At 34.5% G+C, this 22,705-nt stretch overlaps 3 protein-coding genes across 4 annotated transcripts in view; all 3 read right to left on the reverse strand.

Annotated features, from left to right (window-relative positions):
• LOC129452891 (uncharacterized) overlaps positions 1–1,282 on the reverse strand; it is a 29,880-nt gene extending 28,598 nt beyond the window's left edge. Inside the window, exon 1 of the mRNA XM_055216971.2 lies at positions 1,096–1,282. Within this exon, the coding sequence (XP_055072946.2) occupies positions 1,096–1,138 (43 nt within the window). The 5' untranslated portion in view covers positions 1,139–1,282. The remainder of the gene's footprint in view (positions 1–1,095) is intronic.
• Positions 1,283–4,790: 3,508 nt separating this feature from the next.
• LOC141359323 (uncharacterized) lies at positions 4,791–15,812 on the reverse strand. Its single transcript, XM_073861599.1, has 5 exons — positions 15,651–15,812; positions 13,469–13,813; positions 7,281–7,688; positions 6,879–7,013; positions 4,791–5,489 (listed from the first exon to the last, which is right to left on the reverse strand). The coding sequence occupies exons 1-5, from the start codon at positions 15,691–15,693 to the stop codon at positions 5,173–5,175; spliced, it is 1,248 nt and encodes a 415-aa protein (XP_073717700.1). The 5' UTR covers positions 15,694–15,812; the 3' UTR covers positions 4,791–5,172.
• Positions 15,813–20,271: 4,459 nt separating this feature from the next.
• LOC141359320 (uncharacterized) overlaps positions 20,272–22,705 on the reverse strand; it is a 256,996-nt gene continuing 254,562 nt past the window's right edge. The window contains exons 9-11 of one of the 2 annotated variants that reach the window (XM_073861589.1): positions 20,735–20,773; positions 20,568–20,600; positions 20,272–20,345 (exon numbers count right to left, since the gene is read on the reverse strand). In XM_073861589.1, coding sequence (XP_073717690.1) covers positions 20,296–20,345; positions 20,568–20,600; positions 20,735–20,773 — 122 coding nt within the window. In that variant the 3' untranslated portion in view covers positions 20,272–20,295. Of the gene's footprint in view, positions 20,349–20,567; positions 20,601–20,734; positions 20,774–22,705 lie in introns of both variants that reach the window. The other variant, XM_073861588.1, reaches the window with a different exon arrangement.

Consider the following 22,705-nt stretch of genomic DNA (forward strand, 5'->3'; position numbering starts at 1 on the left):
ATAAAAAAAACTGTGAGGATCGTTCTGTGTCAATCTAAACAAGAACATTTATGAACAATTATGAATGTTTTCAGCCTGACTTTGTTAAAGGTTAGCTCCTAAATTTGAATAAACTAACATAACCTTTGAGATCTTTGTATTTTCTACTGTGATATCAAAACTTATGATGATTTCTGCATTTGTCCTATCGAATATAGTAGCTAGCCCTTCCTGATTATGTTTTTCAGAAATAGTCAGTGACATTGCTAACCCTAACCAGAACCCCTTCCTTTATAGATTTAGAAGTATTACATCAATAGCTAAATCACTTAACACTATGTCCAAACAGGATTTATAAGCGGAAATAAGCTCTGCAGTTACAAACAAATCCGGTCTGTTTGCAGATAGCCATACAATGACACGAAAAAGAAAGTCGTGCCAAGAACACGAAAACTATTTGTAGAAATTCGTGTTGACTGAGATGAAAAGGACATCCGTGCTCAGTGGCACGAAAAAAAGCGGAAAATCGTGTCCATCAACAAGAATAAATTAATCAAATATTTTGTGACTATTGCCGTGACATTGTGTTGCAACAAACTATGAACATTTTATAAAAGAAATTAAACAATATGGTACTGCATTAGACAAAACTTTACATATTTACTGTATGTATGTTTATTTTTTTCCACTTGTTGTGAGTTGTATATTTATTTATAAATCTTTATATAATTAGCCTATTGCATTTGTGTAATAAAAAATCTACTACACTGCATTCGATCTGTTACCGGAAGTGATGTATTTCAGTGTGTTCCAATTAAAATGATTACTGTTTGTTTAGCTGTATCATTAACATGTGAATCATTAAAAACGATTGATTATTATCGAAGTAAAAATTATTTATTTAATATTTATACCGAACTTCGACAGTCCTATCCAAATGTCTTGACCATACAGTTCACAAAATAAAACACATACATCACAATTGATGCAGTAACAACCTTAATAACAGATACATAAACTGTTTCTGGTAACAATGTAAAAGTAATGCTTAATTTATTTGTTTATTTGTCAGGGACAATGCAGAGAGACACATTGTAACAGGTTGTAAACACTTACCGCACACGTGTAAGAAAATAATGATTTTAAAGATGTTCTTCATAATGCTGTTGATTTCAGTAAGAAATTATTTAATGAAGATATTCAGTGAAAGATATAAATGCAAATCATATCAGTTTGTTGTCTGTGAGCCGCATCAACACAGAGTATAATGTTTGTCGTGAGTAGGCTGGTGGCTTTTGTTTGCAAGAGGCGGAAACTGTGCACTTGTTCTTTTCCTGCCATGTAACTTTTCCGTTTTGACAAGACATTTACAGCTGGCATGATTTTGCTTATGAAACTTATTTTGATGAATTTCAAACTTTGGTGTTGTTGTGGTTTCCCTTTTCCTCAACTGAAACAATCTTCAGACTTAGGTTTTGATTTCAAGAGATAGACTTTTATTATCCAGAAAAATAAAAGCAGAGGCCATCCTGGTGAGTCCTCTAAGATCCAAATGGTCCTGGGAAGAGCCTGCAAGATCAGTTTGATGTGTGTTCACTGGGAATCAAACCCAAGACCTTTGTGCAGCTAACTTAATGCTCAACCAAATAAGCTAAAGGTACAAATCTAATGTTTTAATATATTTTTTTTTTGCACATTCAGTTTCATGCAAGTCTCCAATCTTGTCAATCATTCACAGTGCCAGCAGGCATCATGCAACCATTCAGAGCAGCTTCTGATGAGTGAAAGGTTAATTTTACTTTCACCCAAATCTTGATGAATGTTGTGGATCGCTGCAACTACACTGCAAAAGCAGACGTGCATTTCCAAATCATCCCAAGAAATGATAATATTATCAAATTCTATGCAGCTGGATGATAGCGTAAGTACAGTAAGACATACAAAAGTCTAGAAAGTGCACGAGAACAGCTACCCACAACCTTTAAAAAGAGATGCAGAAAGAATAGATAAGCGGGCAGCTGCATGCATTGATTTTAATTAATAGTAAAGCAAGGCAGAGAAATCAGGTTTGACATTTTCATGTTGTCAATTTAAATTACAGAGTAACGTTAGGACATAAAGCACTTATTGTAACTCTCTGAGCAGTGGCTGATAAATATATAGGGTTTGGTGCACCCTCCATGCTTCATACAATATGTTTCTGTCCAGGCTTTGTAATGTAAAGAACCAGACCAGTGTCTCCTTTCCATGACCTATTTGACCCTAGGCTATTCATTATACTAAGACCCTCTGTGACCTTTGACATTATGTGGTATGCACAGCTGGTTTCTAATGGTAAACTCATGTAAGACCCTCTCACCCTTTGACTTTACACTATCACTCAAAAAAATGATTCAAGCCCTTCTTAGAGATGACACATTAAAATTGTGTTCGATGAATTAAAAATACCTCATTAAGAGCAATACGTATATATATATTTAATTAGTCTAACACAAAATGAATGTGTACTATGGTAGAGAAATTTTAAGTGTTTAAGCTTACAGTTTAGTATAAATGTTTTATATGGTATGCTTTTAATGTGTTTCATGGTCTACATGAATTAAGTTTTAAGTTGTCTCTCTGTTGCTTGCATATGAATGTGTTGTTCCACAGCTGGGCCTGGAGGAGATAAGGGTGTCCATGGTAAGGATAGCAAATAGTTGTATGATGTGTTAGAGAACAAAGACACTGAGTTTTACCACCCATGGAAGGATTTATGTACCAGTTTGGAATGTTATAGAGATAAAGCCACAGCATCACCAAGTTGTCATGAGTTATGAGAAGGAGCTAAGGGGCCTGAAGGTAGGAGTCTGCTGGGCATTGGGACAGTACAGAGTGAAAGAAAGGCAGGGCTACTGGACCACTATATTATATACTGAAACTCTGAACGGGGTCATTGTCATCATCATTTTACCAATGCAGGTGTATACACCCTATGACCAGTATTGTGTTTCAAGCTGTCTGACACAATTCTTTAATGAAATACTTTGAAGAGAATTTTGCATCTCAACCGTCTCTGATTCTCCTGAAAAAATCCACGACATTATTATAATTTATTGATTTCTTTTTAATTGCGTTAACACAATTAGTTTGAGTCTGGGTTCTGGAAAAAGAATTTCCCAGCATGCATTGCATGTAACTGCTTTTGGAGAGTAATTTTTTAAATTAAGTGATATTTTATGCATTTTTAGGTAAAGAGAAAGACTTAATAGTGTTTAATGTCCATTTATCTTATTGATTTAGAAGCGTTTGTGTTATATTTTTTCAAATTGTTTTATGACTTTTTTACATTATGCCTTAAGTCTTAAATTTTATCTTTATTCCTTGCTTATGTGTTGTTCTTGTTTTTTGTTAAAAGTTATGATTTTGTTTAATTGTGTATACAAATGCTTAGCCTTCTGGAGTGGTATAACTTTTTTTGTATCTTGAAAAATTATAATTTTTATTCCCTCATTGATTTTGTATATTGTAGTTATATGGGTTTAGGGTCAGATTTACATGAAATGACATCCTTACCCAACTCTATCCCCAACGCCAGGCGACAATTGTTTAAAGTTTAGAAAATATAAAAGAATAAAGCAGAAAAATAGTATAAACCAATAGTTAAAGTAACAGACTAACGCAAACACCAAATCTAACCCTAAACCTAAGCGAAAATGGTTTAAAAATAGGAAAAAGCAGCCGAGCAACCAATCCGTAAGAATGTCACGGAAAAATGAAAAATTCTGTGACTATGCCACGGAAATTCGTGAGATCAGGTTGCATTATAAACTGTGGCAGAACCAGTATTACGATCCAAAATAAATAAATAAATCATCATTCATCTATCGCAACTATTTTGTAAAATGTATCAAAATCACAGAAGTCTGTTTCTAAAAGTCTATCTAAAAATTACAATTACAAAATAAATGAATAAGCGTTGCGAGATTACAAAATTAACATACCAGAGAGTTATCCGATATATCGGATAATTAATAAAAACATTACATGAATTATGTCAATGCATTACCTTAAAATGAATCTTCTTTACCTTACTGAGTAGTAAATACCTTTTACAATCTTACCATACTTTGTCAGCAGGTTTGTAAAAAAATTCTTTTCACAATTACTTTTGGATAACAAATAATAACATTTTCTGATTTGTAAATTGTTACATTCTGTTGATATAACTATAGTATAAAAATAGTTGGAAAAAACATTGCTTGGTTCAGGAAGATTCTATATGGTTTTATATGCCCGCATACATTTTTGAGAAGTATGCTGGGTTAAACTTTTTTTGCTATCGTGTGATTTTAAATGTAGTAAAACTATCAGATTTTCACAGTGCTTCGACGCTTTTAAACACATTTTTTTTCTCCGCATTGTGTTTTTTTATGTAATACCTTATTATCCAAAAACACGTCTATGTTTCAAAAAAGTATGGTTTGATAAAGCAATTATTTTTGTTTCAGACTTATAGCATACCTGTCTGTGGGGTTAGCAAAGCATGTGCATCTGATAATTTTCGTCTTTTTACATATTTAGTTGTATTTCTCCAAATAAACCGGGATAAATCTTTGTGAATAACTGAGCACATTCTTGGACTGACATACAGAGAGAATACAGGATGTAGCAACCCCCATATTCCCTCATGTTTACAGAGAACACATCCATAAATCGTCAGGTTCCTTTGAATCCAAAAATTAAAAACAGTCCTTGCTTTAGTTAAACACGTGTAACAAAATACTGATTGTAAACAGGTTCTTTATATTGCTAGTTTATTGATTCCAGTATTGAAGATTGTATTTACATGTAAATCTTATCAGATTATTGTCTGTGAGCTGCACCCACACATAGCCTACTTTCATTATATGTTTAACCCGACACTGAGATTTTACATAAACCATTTCCTTTTGAAATAGAGCCTCATGGCTTTTGTTTGAAAGAGCCGGAAACTTCTGTGCACTTGTTCTTTTAATGCCATGTAACTTTATAGTTTCGACAAGACAAAAACATTTACACAGAATAAAAAGAAGAAAATGAATCAAAAAACTCTTCCCGGAAGCAGACATTCTTATTTTGTTTGTCATTGTATATCAAATGTTGTGATGATGTGCAGAGGCTCGAACATTATAATGGCTTAACTAACAAAAATATGATAGCATTAGACTTGGGTTATGTATCTGTGACTGTAACACTGAACTGAGACCATGATGTTCCTTTACTACTGATGATCTTCAGTTCATAAAATCCTGAATGATCTGTTCTTATGTTTGTGATGGTGAGATCTCCAGTCTGATATTTCAGATAGAGTCTATTTTTGAATCTTCCATCATCTCCATCATATGTAGAGAATGTGTGGTCCTTTCTGTTGATTTCAGCTATGATCTCTTGATCTCTAAATCTCCACTTGATCACATCATCAGTTTTTAGTTTAGTAAGATCAGTGTATAGGGTGACTGAATCTCCCTCCATCCCTGTCTTCTTTTTAACTGTCAAGGCAAGACATTTAAGAGAAAAACACATATTATATTTATAACAAATAACATTTAATTTCTTTCAAACACTAATTATTAGGGCTGTTAAATGATTAATCGCGATTAATCGTATAAAAATAAAAGTTTGTGTTTGCATAATAATTTGCGTGTGTATTGTGTGTAATTATGTAATTATATATAAACACACACATACATTTAAGAAATTTACCAAACATGTTATTTATGTATATATTTTTAAATTGATATGTAAAATTAAATATATCAAAATCTAAATAAACATATAAAAATGTAAACGTTTCTTAAATACGTTCATGCATGTTGGGGAATTTATATATACAAAATAATTACACACAGTGAACACACATATGTTATGCAAAAACGAACGTTTATTTTGTATGCGATTAATCGCGATTAATCCTTTGACAGCTAATTATGTTTAATGTATCACTCCACCTTCTCTTTAATCAAGCCAGGTTTAAATGAAAACATATCACCGATCAAAAAGTACACAATGAAACAGGCCTAGTGATTAATACACTGTAAAAAGTAAAAAGTTAGATTAAGTTGGAACATAAAAAATTGGTTATAACAATTTAAGTTTTTTTGTTGATTAAACTTTTTACTTTTTTACTTTTGACAGTGCAGAGGAAAACATCTTTAGATTAAAGTCATTATAATAAAAAAATACCTACAATCTACAAAGTAAAAGTTGGATCAACTTAAAAAATACTTTAATTGGTAAAACCCCAAATGCTTAGTTTTTTTCACCGGGGTGGTTTCCCGAACAGGGATTAGTTTAACACAGGACTAGGCCTGAGTTTAATTAGGAAATATAACTAGTTTTAACAAACATGCCATACTAAAAAACCAATGGCACCAATGTATTTTAAGATATGTCTTAAAATATTTTTAGTCTAGTCTAATCCCTGTCCGGGAAACTGTCCCAAAATGTTTAAGTAAAAAGTTTACGTTTGAAAAACTTTTACAGTGCTTTTTTGGTTTTGAGAGATATAAAGTGAAAATAAGGAGATTTGCAATACGAGTTCTCAAAATATTTTGTCTTTAATTTCGTATTGCTATGAGTTCAATCTCGTTATTTTCACGTTATTCTCAAAACCTCACAACTTTATTCTCATGAGGTTGACTTTATTCTGAAATATTCTGACTTGATTCCTGCAATTTTATTTATTTTGACCTATTTCTCAAAAAACAAGTTTAATCTTGCATTATATTTTCTTGACAATCTTAAGATGTTTTATTTTTTTTATTTTATCTTGGCCCTAATCCTCCTTCGTACTATTGGGCATGACAAAAACTAAACCTTTTTACCACATAACAATACAGATATTATTTCTCAACAATATCAATAGTCGTAAAACTTACCCGTTTGTCTCTTTACTGTCGAGATCTTGCAGTAAAAGTAGACCATCAAAGCAACAGCAGCAGGAGGAACAAACAGGAGAAGAGAAACACCTATTCCAGTTATAATACCTAAATACGCACCTGAAAACCATTGACCTGACAAAGAGAGATGGTAACATTTATTGTCATTTATTTTCTGCAGTCATTGTTAATGATTTTCATTATATCATTTTACATTACACTTTAATTATAATCAAAAATCATTTGAATCAAATAAGTCCAGTTCAGCATTAGTTTAACCATCACTGACTTGGATTTACAAATTGAAACATTTATTATCATCATCACATATTCATATTAAATGTATTTATAAGTATTAAAGTGCACCGGTCATCTTTCCTATGAGAGATTTGAGACACTCACCCCTGACAGTAACATTGAATGTCTTGTGTAAGATCTCTCTGCTGTTGCTGCTGATCTTTAACTCATATAGTCCAGTGTTTTCAGTTGTGATATCACTGATGATGAGATTTCCAGTCTGATCGCTCAGTTTCAGTCTGTCTCTGAATCTCCAATCAGAATCTATATATGAGATCCTAGTGTCTTTATAAACATAATCCTCGTTATACTCTAAATCCTCATAATTTCGATAGTTCCTCTTTTCGTCCTCCATATCACCTCGAGCTATGAGATCACCATCAGATCCAAACCTCCATATGATCAGATCACCTTTCTGTATTTGTACATCAGTTTGAAGAGTAACAGATTCACCCTCCATCACTGACACTGAGTTCACATTGCTTGTTTCAGCATTAATAACATGAGGAGACTCTACAAAAAAACCCAGATATTTTATTTGTACAGTTGCACTATAATCTAAAGTTACAGTCAGTTTTGTCATAGTTACAATAAAAGCCACGTTAAAGGTGCAGTGTATAATTTTTAGAAGCATCTTTTGAAAGAAATGGAAAATAATATACAAAACTATATGATCAGGGGTGTATAAAGACCTTTCATAATGAACCATTATGTTTCTATTACCTTAGAATGAGACGTTTTTATCTACATACACAGAGGGTCCCCTTACGTGGAAGTCGCCATTTTTGGGCCGCCATGTTTCTACAGAAGCCCTTAAGTTTTTTTACTAAGTTGTCTCCGACTATAACATGTTGGTCCGGTGGTGGCTACAGTAGCTTCTCTATGTGTTTCAAAAGCGAGGGGTGAGCAGTGGACTGAGCTGTTGGTTGCAATTCACAACCTCACCACTATATGCCGCTAAAATTACACACTGCACCTTTAACATCTATAATGATAACATTAAGTAAGGAATAATTGATGACGGGTCGTTAATTTATTAAAAAAATAATGCACACCCAAGGGAGTTACAATGTGGGTGTGCATTATTTTCAAATTATTTAAAGGTGCAGTATGTAAATTTTAGCCGTCTAGTGGTGAGGTTGTGAATTGCAACCAATGGCTCAGTTCACTGCTCACCCCTTGCTTTTGAAACACATAGAGAAGCTACTGTAGCCACCACAGGACAAACAGGTCATCATCGGAGACAAAGTAGTTTAAAAAATTGTCCGTTAAGGGCTTCTGTAGAAACACGGAGGCCCAAAATGGTGACTTCCATGTAAGGGGACCCTCTGTAGATAAAAGCATCTCATTCTAAGGTAATAAAAACATAAAAACATGTTTTTTTTAATCGTTATGATGAGCATAATTTTTGTAATGAGGTTTCTGTTTTTAAGGACTCTGCTTGTGCTCCCCCTAATGTCCACATTGACAAATGTGATGTCATCAAAGTTTTTAGATCAGTTAAAGAGCGGAAAAGCCCTGGTCCTGATCATATCGGAGGACGACTTCTTAAAAATTGTGCTGTGCAACTGGCTGAAATTTTTACTTACATCTTTCAATTGTCATTACAGTTGCATTTGGTCCCTCATCTTTGGAAGGACTCTATAATCGTTCCGGTTCCAAAAATAAAAGCTCCTAAGCTACTGAACGATTTTAGACCTATTGCGCTCACTTCCCTGGTGATGAAATCATTTGAAAAACTTGTGAAGACTGCCATAATGAATTCTGTGCAGGACAAATTAGATCCCTTACAGTTTGCGTATAGGCCAGGTCGGGGGGTGGATGATGCCACAGGAACACTTTTAAATTTAATCTTAAAACATCTTGAGGGGGCAGGTTCTTTGGTCCGGTTACTATTCGTTGATTTTTCCTCAGCGTTCAATTGTATAAGACCCCATGTTTTAGCCGATAAACTAAAACAAAATTTTAACATTGATCCTGGCTTGATTAGCTGGCTGATGGATTTCTTAACAGAGCGGCCCCAGCGTGTTAGGGTGAACGGGGTCCATTCAGATGTACTCTCATCATCAGTTGGATCCCCACAGGGCTGCGTCCTGTCACCACTTTTGTTTGTTTTATATACCAATGACTGTCAAAGTACCTACCCAGGTCATCATGTTGTTAAATTTGCAGACGACTCTGTTATCGTTTCACTTTTAAGTAAAAAAAACTTTGAGCACGGCCCTGTTTTATCAGATTTTGTCGAATGGTGCGAATCCTCCTTTCTTAAAATAAATGTAAACAAAACTAAAGAAATGCTTATTAACTTTGGTAGGACATCTGTGTCTCTTACTCCAGCTCTTATCAACAGTCAAGTTGTGGAGCAGGTAGAAACTTACAAATACCTGGGGACAGTCATGGACAATAAGCTATGCTTTGAGTCACAAGTAGATGCAGTTTGCAAAAAGGCTCATCAACGTATGTATTTTCTTCGCATACTTAGAAATTTTAACCTGGATTCTGTTTTTATGAAAATGTTTTATACTTGCTTTATTGAATCAATTTTTACTTTTTCATTTATCTGTTGGTATGGTTCCCTCTTGGAGAAGCAAAAGAACCGTCTGACTTCTGTAGTTAATGTGTGTAAAAAAATAGTTGGAACTGCTTTAAATGATCTCAGTGAGGTGTACAGGGTCAGATGTGTGAAGAAGGCTAAGGCTATTATCTCTAATCCATCCCATCCTTTGTGTCAAGAGTTCTTACTGTTAAATTCTGGGCGCCGTTATAATGTTCCACGTTGTAAGACCAACAGATTCAAAAAGTCTATGATCCCAAGAGCTATTGGTTTTTTAAATGATTGAGGAAAACCTACTGTATTATTGTATGTTTTGTATATTGTATGTAACTGCTGCTGTAAACCAAATTGCCCCACAGGGGACAAATAAAGCTAAACAAACAAACAAACAAATAACGGTTCATTATAAAAGGTCTTAATACACCTTTGATAATATAATTTTGTATATTATTTTGCATTTCTGTCAAGAGATCCTTCTAAAAATTACACACTGCACCTTTAAAGGACCGGAGTCAATTATTCTGCTTATATCACGATTACCACAGACATTGCTTCTGGTGGTTATTGGTGGTTATTTAAGACATTTGACAGGTCAGGGGTGTTTATTGAACTATAATGCATACCCAAGAAACATTTCTCAACCAATCAGAATAAAGCATTCAACAGCCCTGTGGTATTATCAAATAATGAAGTAAGTCATCCAGTATTTCTTATATCACAGAAAAACAAAATATCACTATGTCAGTTTCATTTTATGTTATGGTGGACGAACCATATACAGTACTGTTCAAAATAATAGCAGTACAATGTGACTAACCAGAATAATCAAGGTTTTTAGTATATTTTTTATTGCTACGTGGCAAACAAGTTACCAGTAGGTTCAGTAGATTCTCAGAAAACAAATGAGACCCAGCATTCATGATATGCACGCTCTTAAGGCTGTGCAATTGGGCAATTAGTTGAATTAGTTGAAAGGGGTGTGTTCAAAAAAATAGCAGTGTGGCATTCAATCACTGAGGTCATCAATTTTGTGAAGAAACAGGTGTGAATCAGGTGGCCCCTATTTAAGGATGAAGCCAACACTTGTTGAACATGCATTTGAAAGCTGAGGAAAATGGGTCGTTCAAGACATTGTTCAGAAGAACAGCGTACTTTGATTAAAAAGTTGATTGGAGAGGGGAAAACCTATAAAGAGGTGCAAAAAATGATAGGCTGTTCAGCTAAAATGATCTCCAATGCCTTAAAATGGAGAGCAAAACCAGAGAGACGTGGAAGAAAACGGAAGACAACCATCAAAATGGATAGAAGAATAACCAGAATGGCAAAGGCTCAGCCAATGATCACCTCCAGGATGATCAAAGACAGTCTGGAGTTACCTGTAAGTACTGTGACAGTTAGAAGACGTCTGTGTGAAGCTAATCTATTTTCAAGAATCCCCCGCAAAGTCCCTCTGTTAAAAAAAGGCATGTGCAGAAGAGGTTACAATTTGCCAAAGAACACATCAACTGGCCTAAAGAGAAATGCAGGAACATTTTGTGGACTGATGAGAGTAAAATTGTTCTTTTTGGGTCCAAGGGCCACAGGCAGTTTGTGAGACGACCCCCAAACTCTGAATTCAAGCCACAGTACACAGTGAAGACAGTGAAGCATGCAGCATGATATGGGCATGTTTCTCCTACTATGGTGTTGGCAGTGCTTTAAGTGGGCCGGAACGCCCCGGTACTCAGTACCGCCACTTCTAAAAATAGCTTTTGAGCGTACCACCACCTCTACGTGCGCCCAGAACGTGCTTTTAGCGTACCGGAACGCTCATCTGTTTAAAAATCAGAGGTTTAATTTAATCATTTGGCTGCGCTGCCACTTTTCAGAGCGCTTCCTAATTCGTTCCACCGAGAGCAGAGACTACATTACCCATACACCCTTGCGTTTACAAGTTAAAAGCGCATGCGTCCTTCAGTCAGTGTCAACGTGCTCTGGAAAGGTGTGTGTTTGCGTGTGAAACGCGCAACCATAGCTGCTCGGTTAAAATGAAAATACAATGAACACGTAATATGCCCTCCTTGTTTTAGACTGAGTAGTAAAAGAACGCCGTCAGAATCAGAGGACTCGCTGACTGACATCCCACCAAGCCAGAATGATAGCTGCAGGTCAGACGCAAGCCTTGTAGGTAGGCTACGTGATATTCTCCGCTGTCGCGGCTGTCAGTTTGGTTCCGCTCGACGCAACTTCGGATTTTCTCAGGCGATGTGCAGAAAACATTCTTGAAATTGTAATATACATTTAGTTTAATTGCTAAACTAAAAGTAAACGAAATTTCAATGAATTTGAACGACCTGCACAGTAGTTTTACCACCCGCAAAATGTAAAACAATGGGATAAAATAAATTACTTTAGAGTTTTAAATGGCCAGTATTTTGTTATTATTGACCCCATAGACATGGTTTTGGTGTCATTTTAAAGTTTTTTTTCAAGCTCTTTCTATCTGAACAACTAGTTTTAACATTTAACCATGCTGAACATTTTACTCACACATCTACCTTTTGCACATTTTATTTATGTTCAAAAACTCTTTCTACAGTAGCTCTTTTTAATGGTATTTTTTCAAAATCCTTTTGCACATTTTATTTATGTTCAGTAGCTATTTCTAGCTCAAGCAAATCCACAAATTTATAAAAGGATTAATTATTTTTTACAAGGTCGTCTGTTGACTGCTAAATATAAAACCCCTTCAATATAGGAGTCGAGTCAGCAAAAAAAAAAAAAAAATAGAGTACCGGCACCTCTTTTGGGCCACTTAAAGCACTGGGTGTTGGGCCTATTTATCGCATACCAGGGATCATGGATCAGTTTGCATATGTTAAAATACTTGAAGAGGTCATGTTGCCCTATGCTGAAGAGGACATGCCCTTGAAATGGTTGTTTCAACAAGACAATGACCCAAAACACACTAGTAAATGGGCAAAGTCTTGGTTCCAAACCAACAAAATTAATGTTATGGAGTGGCCAGCCCAATCTCCAGACCTTAATCCAATTGAGAACTTGTGGGGTGATATCAAAAATGCTGTTTCTGAAGAAAAACAAGAAATGTGAATGAATCATGGAGTGGAATAACAGCTGAGAGGTGCCACAAGTTGGTTGACTCCATGCCACACAGATGTCAAGCAGTTTTAAAAAACTGTGGTCATACAACTAAATATTAGTTTAGTGATTCACAGGATTGCTAAATCCCAGAAAAAAAATGTTTGTACAAAATAGTGTTGAGTTTGTTCAGTCACAGGTAGACACTGCCATTTTTTTGAACACACCCCTCTCAACTAATTGCCCAACTGCACAGCCTTAAGAGCGTGCATATCATGAATGCTGGGTCTTGTTTGTTTTCTGAGAATCTACTGAACCTACTGGTAACTTGTTTGCCACGTAGCAATAAAAAATATACTAAAAACCTTGATTATTCTGGTTAGTCACATTGTACTGCTATTATTTTGAACAATACTGTATATCTGACATAACTGAACTTTTTATGTCCTCTGGTCATTTTAGGTTACACGTCACGTTACAAATGTGTCATTGAGAATTCCTCATTTGTCTCATGACCAGCATCTTCCTATCAAAGGGACAGCAGTGATGCAGGGTGAGGAGATTGTTTCGTCACACACATAACTACTAATATGATGTTTGCACTTTAATTCTTCAATTCAGGTTTAAAAATTAAAACTTATTTGTTTAAAAAAATGCTCACCTTTGACAACAACACTGAATCTCTTGATATCTAACCCGAAAATGTTTATCTCTGCTTCATAGAGTCCAGTGTGTTTGATTCTGATGTTCCTGATGGTGAGATCTCCAGTCCTTTCTGATATATGCAGTCTGTTTTTTAATCTCTCATTAGCATAATCGTAATATCTGATGTTATTTCCAATAATAATAGCTAGATCATGATATCTATCAACCAAGCTGAAGTTGTTTTTGATATTCCACCTTATCTCACCACGTCTCCATAGCATTACAGCACCAGTGTGTAGAGTAACACAATCTCCCTCATACACTGACACTGACTTCACTTCATCTTCATAACCAAACACACCTGAAGAACACAAACAATAATACACAGATTACTAGTAATGATACACAGATTTGAGATGATTGAATCTTGTCTTAATTTGGTCTGAAGAGAACAACTGACCATTTGTCTGATTGTTATTATATTAATTTACCAGACACTTTAACTGTATATAAAGCAAATGGCAAATGTTGTAGCATTTAAAATAAAAAGTTTTAATTGTGCTGCTGCTCTGCCTGATTCGACACATCTTTAAAAAATTTGGATTACAGTCTAGCTGCAGTGGTTGCACTTGCAAAAAAAAAAAAAAAAAGGTTGCACTTGCATTCTCAGACTTGCAGTGCACTCACTTCCTGGCAGTGACGTCATTCGCAGTCGCGACCTGCATTTCCCACCATCACAACATCATATGCAATCACCTAATAATGTATTTACTGCAGAATGTGTTATTCTTCATATCTTAAAGATGTTAAAAATGCTGAAATTTGCTTTAAAAAAAAATCTTACTTTTCAAAAGGTGTATATGGTGCCACCCGAAAGAAAATTTATGACATAAACATTTCAAAACTTAATATTTGTATTAAAAAAACATTAAATGATACAATGTATTGCTGTTGATTAGTAGCCTTATTTTTCTAATATTTAATAACAAAGAATTTATGATTATTTTATAAAAAGTCATAAAACTGGGGCCACAATTTGAGAATCACTGTTTGCTTTTATGTTTGGTTAAGAATTTAAATTTCTGATGTACAAAAAAGTTTAAAAGTAGGTTAATTATACTGTTCTACGCATAGCAGATTTTGTGTTTAAACAATTACGATAATAATGATATCACATTCTAATTTGCCAATTATGAAACAATTTGTTATTGCCTAGTATACATTAACTAAACTAACAGAATGCCGTATCCCTGCTAATTTTTTTTTTTTTTTTAGAATTTTCTGTAAAGCCTTGAACATATTGTGATGTAGGTTTAAAATGAAACCAAAAATATGCATACGGTTAAACTTAAATGTTGTATTTCTGTTTAGATCTAAATTTGTATCTTTGATCATTTTTAGCTTTGCTGTAAACAGTGGTATATCCCTCAAAAATTAAAATATAAAATGGATTAAATCTGGCGAAAAACAAACAGATCATTTATTTTTTATTTTACGGTGTCTTTGTGACACGTTATGTAGCCAACTTACTATAGTGATAACAGTAAATTATGCATAATTAGAAGCAACTGACCATAAACCAAAGTCTTACCCTATAGCCTTCATGCATGTTGTTAATCATTATTAATTTATAATTACATTGTAAACAGCGTAAAATACAGCGTAACCAATATGTGTTTGTAACTTTCTTAAGACTACTCATATAAGTAAAAAAACTGCTACAAGTTATACAATGTCTTTTTAGAAATGTAGTACACACACCTGTTTTGTAAGCAGACACATGTGCACAAAAATTAATTTCAAAATGATGCGGTGGACTTAAATAAAGTCCAGAAATAATTAAATAACCTGCATTAATACATAAATGATGCACTCAGTATGCATTTTAGTAAATTTTAAAATGATCAAGTGCACTTCAATGGTAACTTATGTAATTAAATTGTCTCATCACCTTGTATGTAAAAGTGTGTGTGAGAGATCCGCTTACTTTTTATTCTGTATTGATTATTGGTTTTTAGTGTACAGTATTACTGGAAAATATACACCTTATGTCTATGTAATGACCATACGCCACATAATTGATGCATTATATAAATATAACAGCTGCATTCAAGTGGTATAAAATTAAAGTAACTTTAATAACAGAGACACTGTTTCTGGTAACAATGTGAAAGTATTAATGTTAAATGTAAACACACCACACACGTGTAATAAAATAATGATTTTAAAGATGTTCTTCATATTGCTGTTGATTCCATCAAGATATTTAGTGAAAGATATCAATCTTATCAGTCTGTTGTTTGTAAGCTGCACCCACACAGACTTACAGGATAATCTTTACTCCAACGCCGACATTTTATGTAATCCATTTTGGTTTATAGTGGAGGCTCGTGGCTTTCGTTTGTAAGAGCCGGAAACTACGGTGCACTTGTTTTTCTCCTGCCATGTAAAAGTTTTGGCAAGAGATTTATAGCTGATAAGATTTTGCTACTGACACTTTTTTAAAAGTCGCAATGAAATAAAACATTTTAAACTGTAATTTGTTTGGGAATATTGTGGATTTTTTTACAATTGACCAGGGCCCATATCTCTAAAACTTCTCAGAAATGCTCTTAAGCTATGACTTGTGTCAAAAAAAAATAGGAGTAAGAGCAGTCTGAGACATTTATAAAGAAGCTGTAAGACTCATGAGACTCATTCGTAAGTTCATAAGTGATGCAAACTGAGGACTAAGATTTCAACCTAAAATGGCCGCCCTTAACCTCTGAATCAGCCAACAGCAAGTCGGCAATGGCTTGCATGTGTCACATGTGGCCTACTGCAGCTTATGAATCATGAAGAAATTACAATTATTAGTATTTAAATATTTTTATTTTAATGTGTAAATATATTACAAATAAGCACATTAATTTATTTTACACAATTTTGCACCATTTTAATTAAATTTCAACATGTTAACAAAAAAACAAACGTGATGCAAAAATTTAAGATGACGAAACAGGCTGTTTATTAAGAAAATAAGTAGCTTAGATTAAATAAGTTAGATTAAAAAATACTTTCATGATCAAGTTGGATTTCTCGCAAATTATTTACTCCACTTCAACACCATTTTATTTTTTGCCATCTTTGTCACTCTCACCTTTGGCTAGCTTAATGCTAACATTATGTTTTGGTCAGGGTTTTATACTCTAATAATATAACTTTTTATGTAATAGTGCAATCTTGCAGATACTTAACATTTTTTTTTTAGTTAAGAATGCCATAGTAGCTACATTTTATGGTATTTTATATATTTGTCTCATACACTATATGGCTATATATTTTTTGAATACAGTGGATGGGAGATTATGTCCAATTCAAACATCCTCCATTTTACCCACAATTCCCTTCTAACTTTTACTGCTATTTTTTCTATTACACTTGTTTAATATTATGTTGTTGTATTTTCTTCACAAGTAGATAATGGTCTCTATCTCCAGGTTTTTCAAAGACATCAAAGGTAAACTTCCACTGGGTTTGGTTTCTAGACATCTCAACCAATATTCATCAAAACAATCTTCTCATTTTATTCTATCATCTCTTTATTTCTGTATTGTTCTTGTGATTATGGATGAGAAGTGTTAACTAACATTAAATTTGACTACAGTATGTTTGAGTTATGGACAAAGTCATTTTCCCAAAGAAACTTACATTTACATTTAGCAGTTACTTTTACCAAAAGCAACAAAAGTGAGAACCTCAAAGCGATTCTGCAATAATATAGAAAAGTGCTACAAAAACTTACCTCCAGCGTAAAAACGTGCAATATTTTATAGAAATGCTGCTGTTCAAGAAGAGAGTAAATGTTGGATTGATTTAACAAGCAGAGTAATAAACATATTTCTGTCAAAATTTAATGGAAAAGTGTAAAATAAAGACACTTCATGTGACATTTTACCATTTATTAATAATAATAATAGTGGTACATTAGGACCGAAATGATACAAAGTTTAATAATACTGCTATATGTATTCATTTAAATGACACATCTAAAGTAAAATAAAAATGAGCAAATATATTTGACTGCAGTTGAAAAGTGCAATAAGGTAAGTGCAATATACTTCCATAGCAAAAACATTTAAGCATACAATAGTTATTTAAAATACTTAGCGAAATGATAAAGATTAAAATAAAAACAAAACAGGCATCAATATCTTATACTGATCTGGGCCGGGTTTCCCAAAAGCATCGTAAGGCTAAGTAGATCGTAAAAACGATCGTACGAATCATCTTAGAATTACGGGCTGTTTCCCAAAAGCTTCGTAACTTAAGTTGCACTTGAAAATCATCGTAGATCTACGAGTGGTCTGGAGTAATCGTTCATTCATAAGTGCATCGTAAGACAACAGAGTTACAAGGTCACCTACAGGACAACCAGCAAATTGCACTCCTGCAATGACGATAATGTAATGTTTAAATTTAAATGACTAAACATAAATTAATAAAGAAGGAAAACGTATTTTGTACAAGTTGGTAAAAGTTTTTTGTATTTTGGTAAAAGTTGGTATAGCAAATTGATAAATGGTTCATACCGATTGCTGCTATAATTCATCTAAACATTGTTTTGAAGGGAAATGGCATCTAATTAAAGAAACCAAATAAATATTTATGGTACAATGCAATAATCCATAATAATTAATAAACATAGATAATAAACAACAAATAATAATAATAATAATCTAAACTATAATAGAAACGCAGAAGGCATTTCGCAATGGGACGAGTCCTAACTAAATACGGAAAAGAATATTTAATAAATTATTAAAACATTTAAAAAGTCATTGAACAATAATGAAATATATATTATTAAAAATATTAGTGCACATCGGCTGAAGATCATAAGCCTAAACAAGCTTCTGCTACAAATTCGAGTCATTCTATTGGTGACATTTCAGCACTTGACAAATGGATAGCGACTCGTAAGTAGCACTTAAAACCCAGCTGCGAGCGATCGTTTCACGTGCAACTTTGGGAAATGCACGTAAATGAACAACGAATGTTCGTTAAGTAGCTCGTAGAAAGCGCTTTTAAGTGCTAAGTTCAATCGTTATCGGGAAACCCAGCCCTGGCACTTAATGACCTACACTGTTTTTTTAATGATGTGCATTTTAAATACACACTGAACTTCCACAATCTCATTCATTATAATAAAGACATGATCCTCCTGTTATGAAGTGTTAACAGTTATAAAAATGTATAAAACATGTAAAATTGACTACACACAGATCTTCTTACTATATGTTGTAATGAATAAATGAGTGTCATAAATGAAAGTAATACTGTCTAGTGTCACACAATATCAAAGACATAAGAGTCAAACGGTTAAAGGTCACAAAACACACGCTGTTTCTGCTCATCTCACGTTAATCTTTAGTATAGTATTAGAAAGTCTTAGAGGAGTCTTTAGTTTTATCAGATTTATAAGAGACAGATCAGCTATAGCGATTGTTTGTGGAAAAGCATGAGATCTCAGAGACGTAGTGCGGGAGGAGCGAGTCATGAGCAAGTAACACACGCAAAACATTATCCCATTATCTAACGTAGACATTTGATGCAGTTTTACTTACCGCCTGCGACTTATGACCCCATTTCAATGAAATCCAGTGTTAAACAAACACACAAGCAAAACTCTGCTGCCTGCTACACTGAATAAATTTTCTTATTATAGTTGTGCGCAAGTCCTATGGCGTAGCCTTGATGGTGTAGGTTATGCATCAGTTTTCATTTATACTTTTGTGTTGTCGTCCGCGTAGACGTGCAAGCACAAATGCAGACTGCTGGTAGGCAGTATCCACGCATGAAACCACAGTAGGAGCGCAACCGTCAATGAAGAAGCAGCTTGGCAAGTTTAACCCACAAACGAAGAAGAAACAGCAACTTGTTGGGTATTTTTTGAGAAGACCAGCAATGATGGAAGTAAATAAATAGCGACTTTTCTTGCAGTTTGAGTTAATTCACTCCTCAACTTGGTCCATCTCTGTTTTCACAAACGGAAATACCTATGAAATAGTTTTTTACCTGATGGGAGGGGCTCTTGTGGACCAATCACAGTGCTTGTGGTTTGCGCAGAACTGAAGCGCTGTTAAAAATTTTGCGAGGTGCACGTCAGGCTATGCAGAGGCTACGGATAACCTACGACGTAGAGCTTACGCACGACTATAAATTGGACTTAAGGCAGGCTTACTTGGAAAGCTTTACATGCAAAAACACACTTCTTCTTTCGTGCACTTCTTGATTCTTGATATAAAACGTATTGGTTATAAAAGGTATCGTGTGCAGTAATGCCCGTGACTTCTACTCAAAGTTCTCGCTCTCATTTTGATTGACGTGTGGGCGTGCTTTTCCGAAGGAAGTGCCCATAAAAGGAACAAGGGATTATACATAACAGGTACCCATGTTCGAAAAAAACTTGTAGGAAAGAGGCGGCGTGAGTTTGGCACAAGAATACCCTTAATGCTTTTTTGACACTTTGCATTTGTTTAGCATGAGGATTAAAACTCTTGAAGTCAGAATGCACGAAATGGTTTAAAACCCCCAGTTTAAATGATGTGGGGTGAGTAACAGCTATTTAATATATAAAAGGTTCTGATCATTGTGGACGGCAAATAAATGGAAGTTTGTTTCCCTTTTATCATCTAAAAAACTTTTAGTTCTTGAGCTCAACAGCACACAAAGGGTTAATTTATCTATCCATCAATTGGTTTGATCAACCAATTGCTATCTATCTCTCTAATTATCTATCTACCTGATGTAAGAAAGATTTGTCACTGTAGATGTTGATGATGTTGAGCATCTGTCAGCTGTTTATTTCAGTAAAGGCATCTGAACCATCGTTGCTTCATTTCCACTGACACCTGCTGAGTCAGAAAACACAAATGAAAAAAAAGAGAGCGATCAAGAGCATTAACATGCATTAATAACAATTTATCATCAAAATGCATTCAGAAATCACATTTGCAAAATCAATTAAACAATTAGTATTTGTTACTAAGTCATGTATATCTCTACATTGTCACAAATGAACATTCATCTACTCTTTAAATGTATGCATCTTCCAATCTGTGTTGAACACATACCTGGTTTGTTCAGTCCTGTTCCACAAGCATGGCCTGTTTAAACAAACATTAAGTTTAATAGAAATTCTGCAATACACAAAAATGTAATAATGCTTGATATAAATACAGTTAACATAAATCAAACTAAAAAAAGACATTCAAAGATTGAGAGGTGTACATAATCTAACCTGGGATCTGCTGAGTGGGATTGTTTCCACCAGACTTGGCTGTTAAAACAATAATCACACAATTACATTAAACATTTAGAAATGTTTCTTCACATGTAGTCATAACTTTACAATGTTTCCCACACATTGACTTTACTTTGGCAGGCATATTATATACATACACACATGTGACCTGCCCTCTCCATCTACCAATGAGTGTGAAGGCTTTAGTCTCTTGGGGATTTTCCAAAGATTTTGTGGTGAAGTTCAAGACAGCCAGAAAGTGCTGGGATTTCAGAAGGGGAATTTTTACGTCCCTTCAGAAATCTTGACGCAGCATTATGTAGCACTTGTAAGCTTGAAATCTGCGTTTTGGAGATACCACAATAAAGAGAATTACAGTAATTTAATTAACGCGATAAAGACATGGATGGCAGTCTTTAGTGAAGCCTTAGAGAGAAATTTTTTAATTTTTAAGAGGAACCAGAGGCAAAAAAGCTGGAACTTACAACCAAACTAATCTGTTCAGATTTTAAATAATAATCAAATTCCACCACCAGGTTGTGCACCTGGGAGGAGGTAAAGAGTTTAAATGCTTAGGATCAGGCAGATTTTGGGGCCTGGAGTTCGAAGGATAAAATCTATGACTGCAGGTTTATCCGTGTTTAAGAAGAAAAAATTATAACAAAGCCAAGATTTGACATCATCAAGACTTGCAGATAAGGTGTGTAGCAGACGGCTAGGAGCAGAGGCGGACAGAGGACACAGCTTCAGTACTTGAGTAAAAGTACAGTTACACCTTGCTAAATTTGACTCAAGTAAAAGTAAAAGTACTGCAGTCAGATGTCTACTTAAGTAAAAGTACAAAAGTACTTGTTTTTAAAAGTACTTGAGTATCAAGAGTACAAGAGTACATTTTCTAAATGTTGCATTACTACTGCCACAGTGCACGTTGAACCACGTGAGATGATTGACAGCTGTACAGCAAATGATAGAGCTCTGAGGTCAAATCTGACACCAATCAGGAAGAGGAGACAAATTGCTCCATTCACTGTTTGAGCTCTTCAGATCGCATAAATCAGTGGAAAATTAATAGAAATGTTATTCTGTAAGACTAAATATTTTACTAACATGTGATAATTAATCATTATTTCCCCAAATATGCTCACCATTGTACTAATAGCCCTGGCGGATTCTGTATATTTTATCTATTTGAACACAAATAAACCGGAGAAGACGAGAATAAATGTTTTACGGATGATGATTTCTATTCAAAATAACGAGCGTTACAGATTCATTATTATGGACTCCTGGCATAAATTAAGAAATTAATGTTACTGCAAACCAGTTTAATCATAAACAGTGGTCAAATGTTGAAGCTGGAGTCTTAAACCTGTCTTGTGATGCTGAGTTTGTCCAGATCAAGTAAGAGTGTGATGACGAGTAATTCATTTTGAACAACAATAATCCGGGCTCACCAGTGATTCCTGCCGCTGAAGTTTTGTTTTGGTAAACACAGCAAACACTTGAAAAGAAAACTATCATTAACTTGTTCAGAACATTTAATAGTCTGGCGAGGTGTGGCCACGGGTTGACACATTCCCAGAATGGACCTGCTGCGTCTTCATCCATTGTTTCGTGAGTGGTTTCGTCTCTTATCTAAATCTGACCATGGTGAATTTGGCGGAAAGCTGAAGGTGATTGCTGATAGGCTGTCCCAATCAGTTGCGCCTGCACAATCCAATCATGTTTAAGAGAGGGAAACAACAAGTTGAGGGTTTCTGAGATTTTTATTTTTTCCTTTTTTTTTTTTAAGAAAAAGTAACGTGTACTTACGGTTATGGATAGAAATGTAGTGGAGTAAAGAGTAAAATATTTGCCTCTCAAATGTACTTGAGTAAAGTCATGAGTACTCCAAAAAAATGATACTCAAGTAAAGTACAGATCCCTCAAAATTGTACTTAAGTACTGTACTCAAGTAAATGTACTCCG

This window comes from Misgurnus anguillicaudatus, chromosome 23 (assembly GCF_027580225.2).
Source record: "Misgurnus anguillicaudatus chromosome 23, ASM2758022v2, whole genome shotgun sequence".
In the NCBI taxonomy this organism is placed as follows: domain Eukaryota; kingdom Metazoa; phylum Chordata; class Actinopteri; order Cypriniformes; family Cobitidae; genus Misgurnus; species Misgurnus anguillicaudatus.

Bases quoted from the DNA above. Each gene is read 5' to 3' on its own strand.
- LOC141359323 (XM_073861599.1), bottom strand. From the start codon at position 15,693: ATGAAGAACATCTTTAAAATCATTATTTTATTACACGTGTGTG. The intron at 13,814-15,650 runs GTGTGTTTACAT...TGTGTTCTTCAG, and splicing joins TATTTTATTACACGTGTGTG to GTGTGTTTGGTTATGAAGAT. The intron at 7,689-13,468 runs GTGAGCATTTTT...GTTTTTTTGTAG, and splicing joins ATTCAGTGTTGTTGTCAAAG to AGTCTCCTCATGTTATTAAT.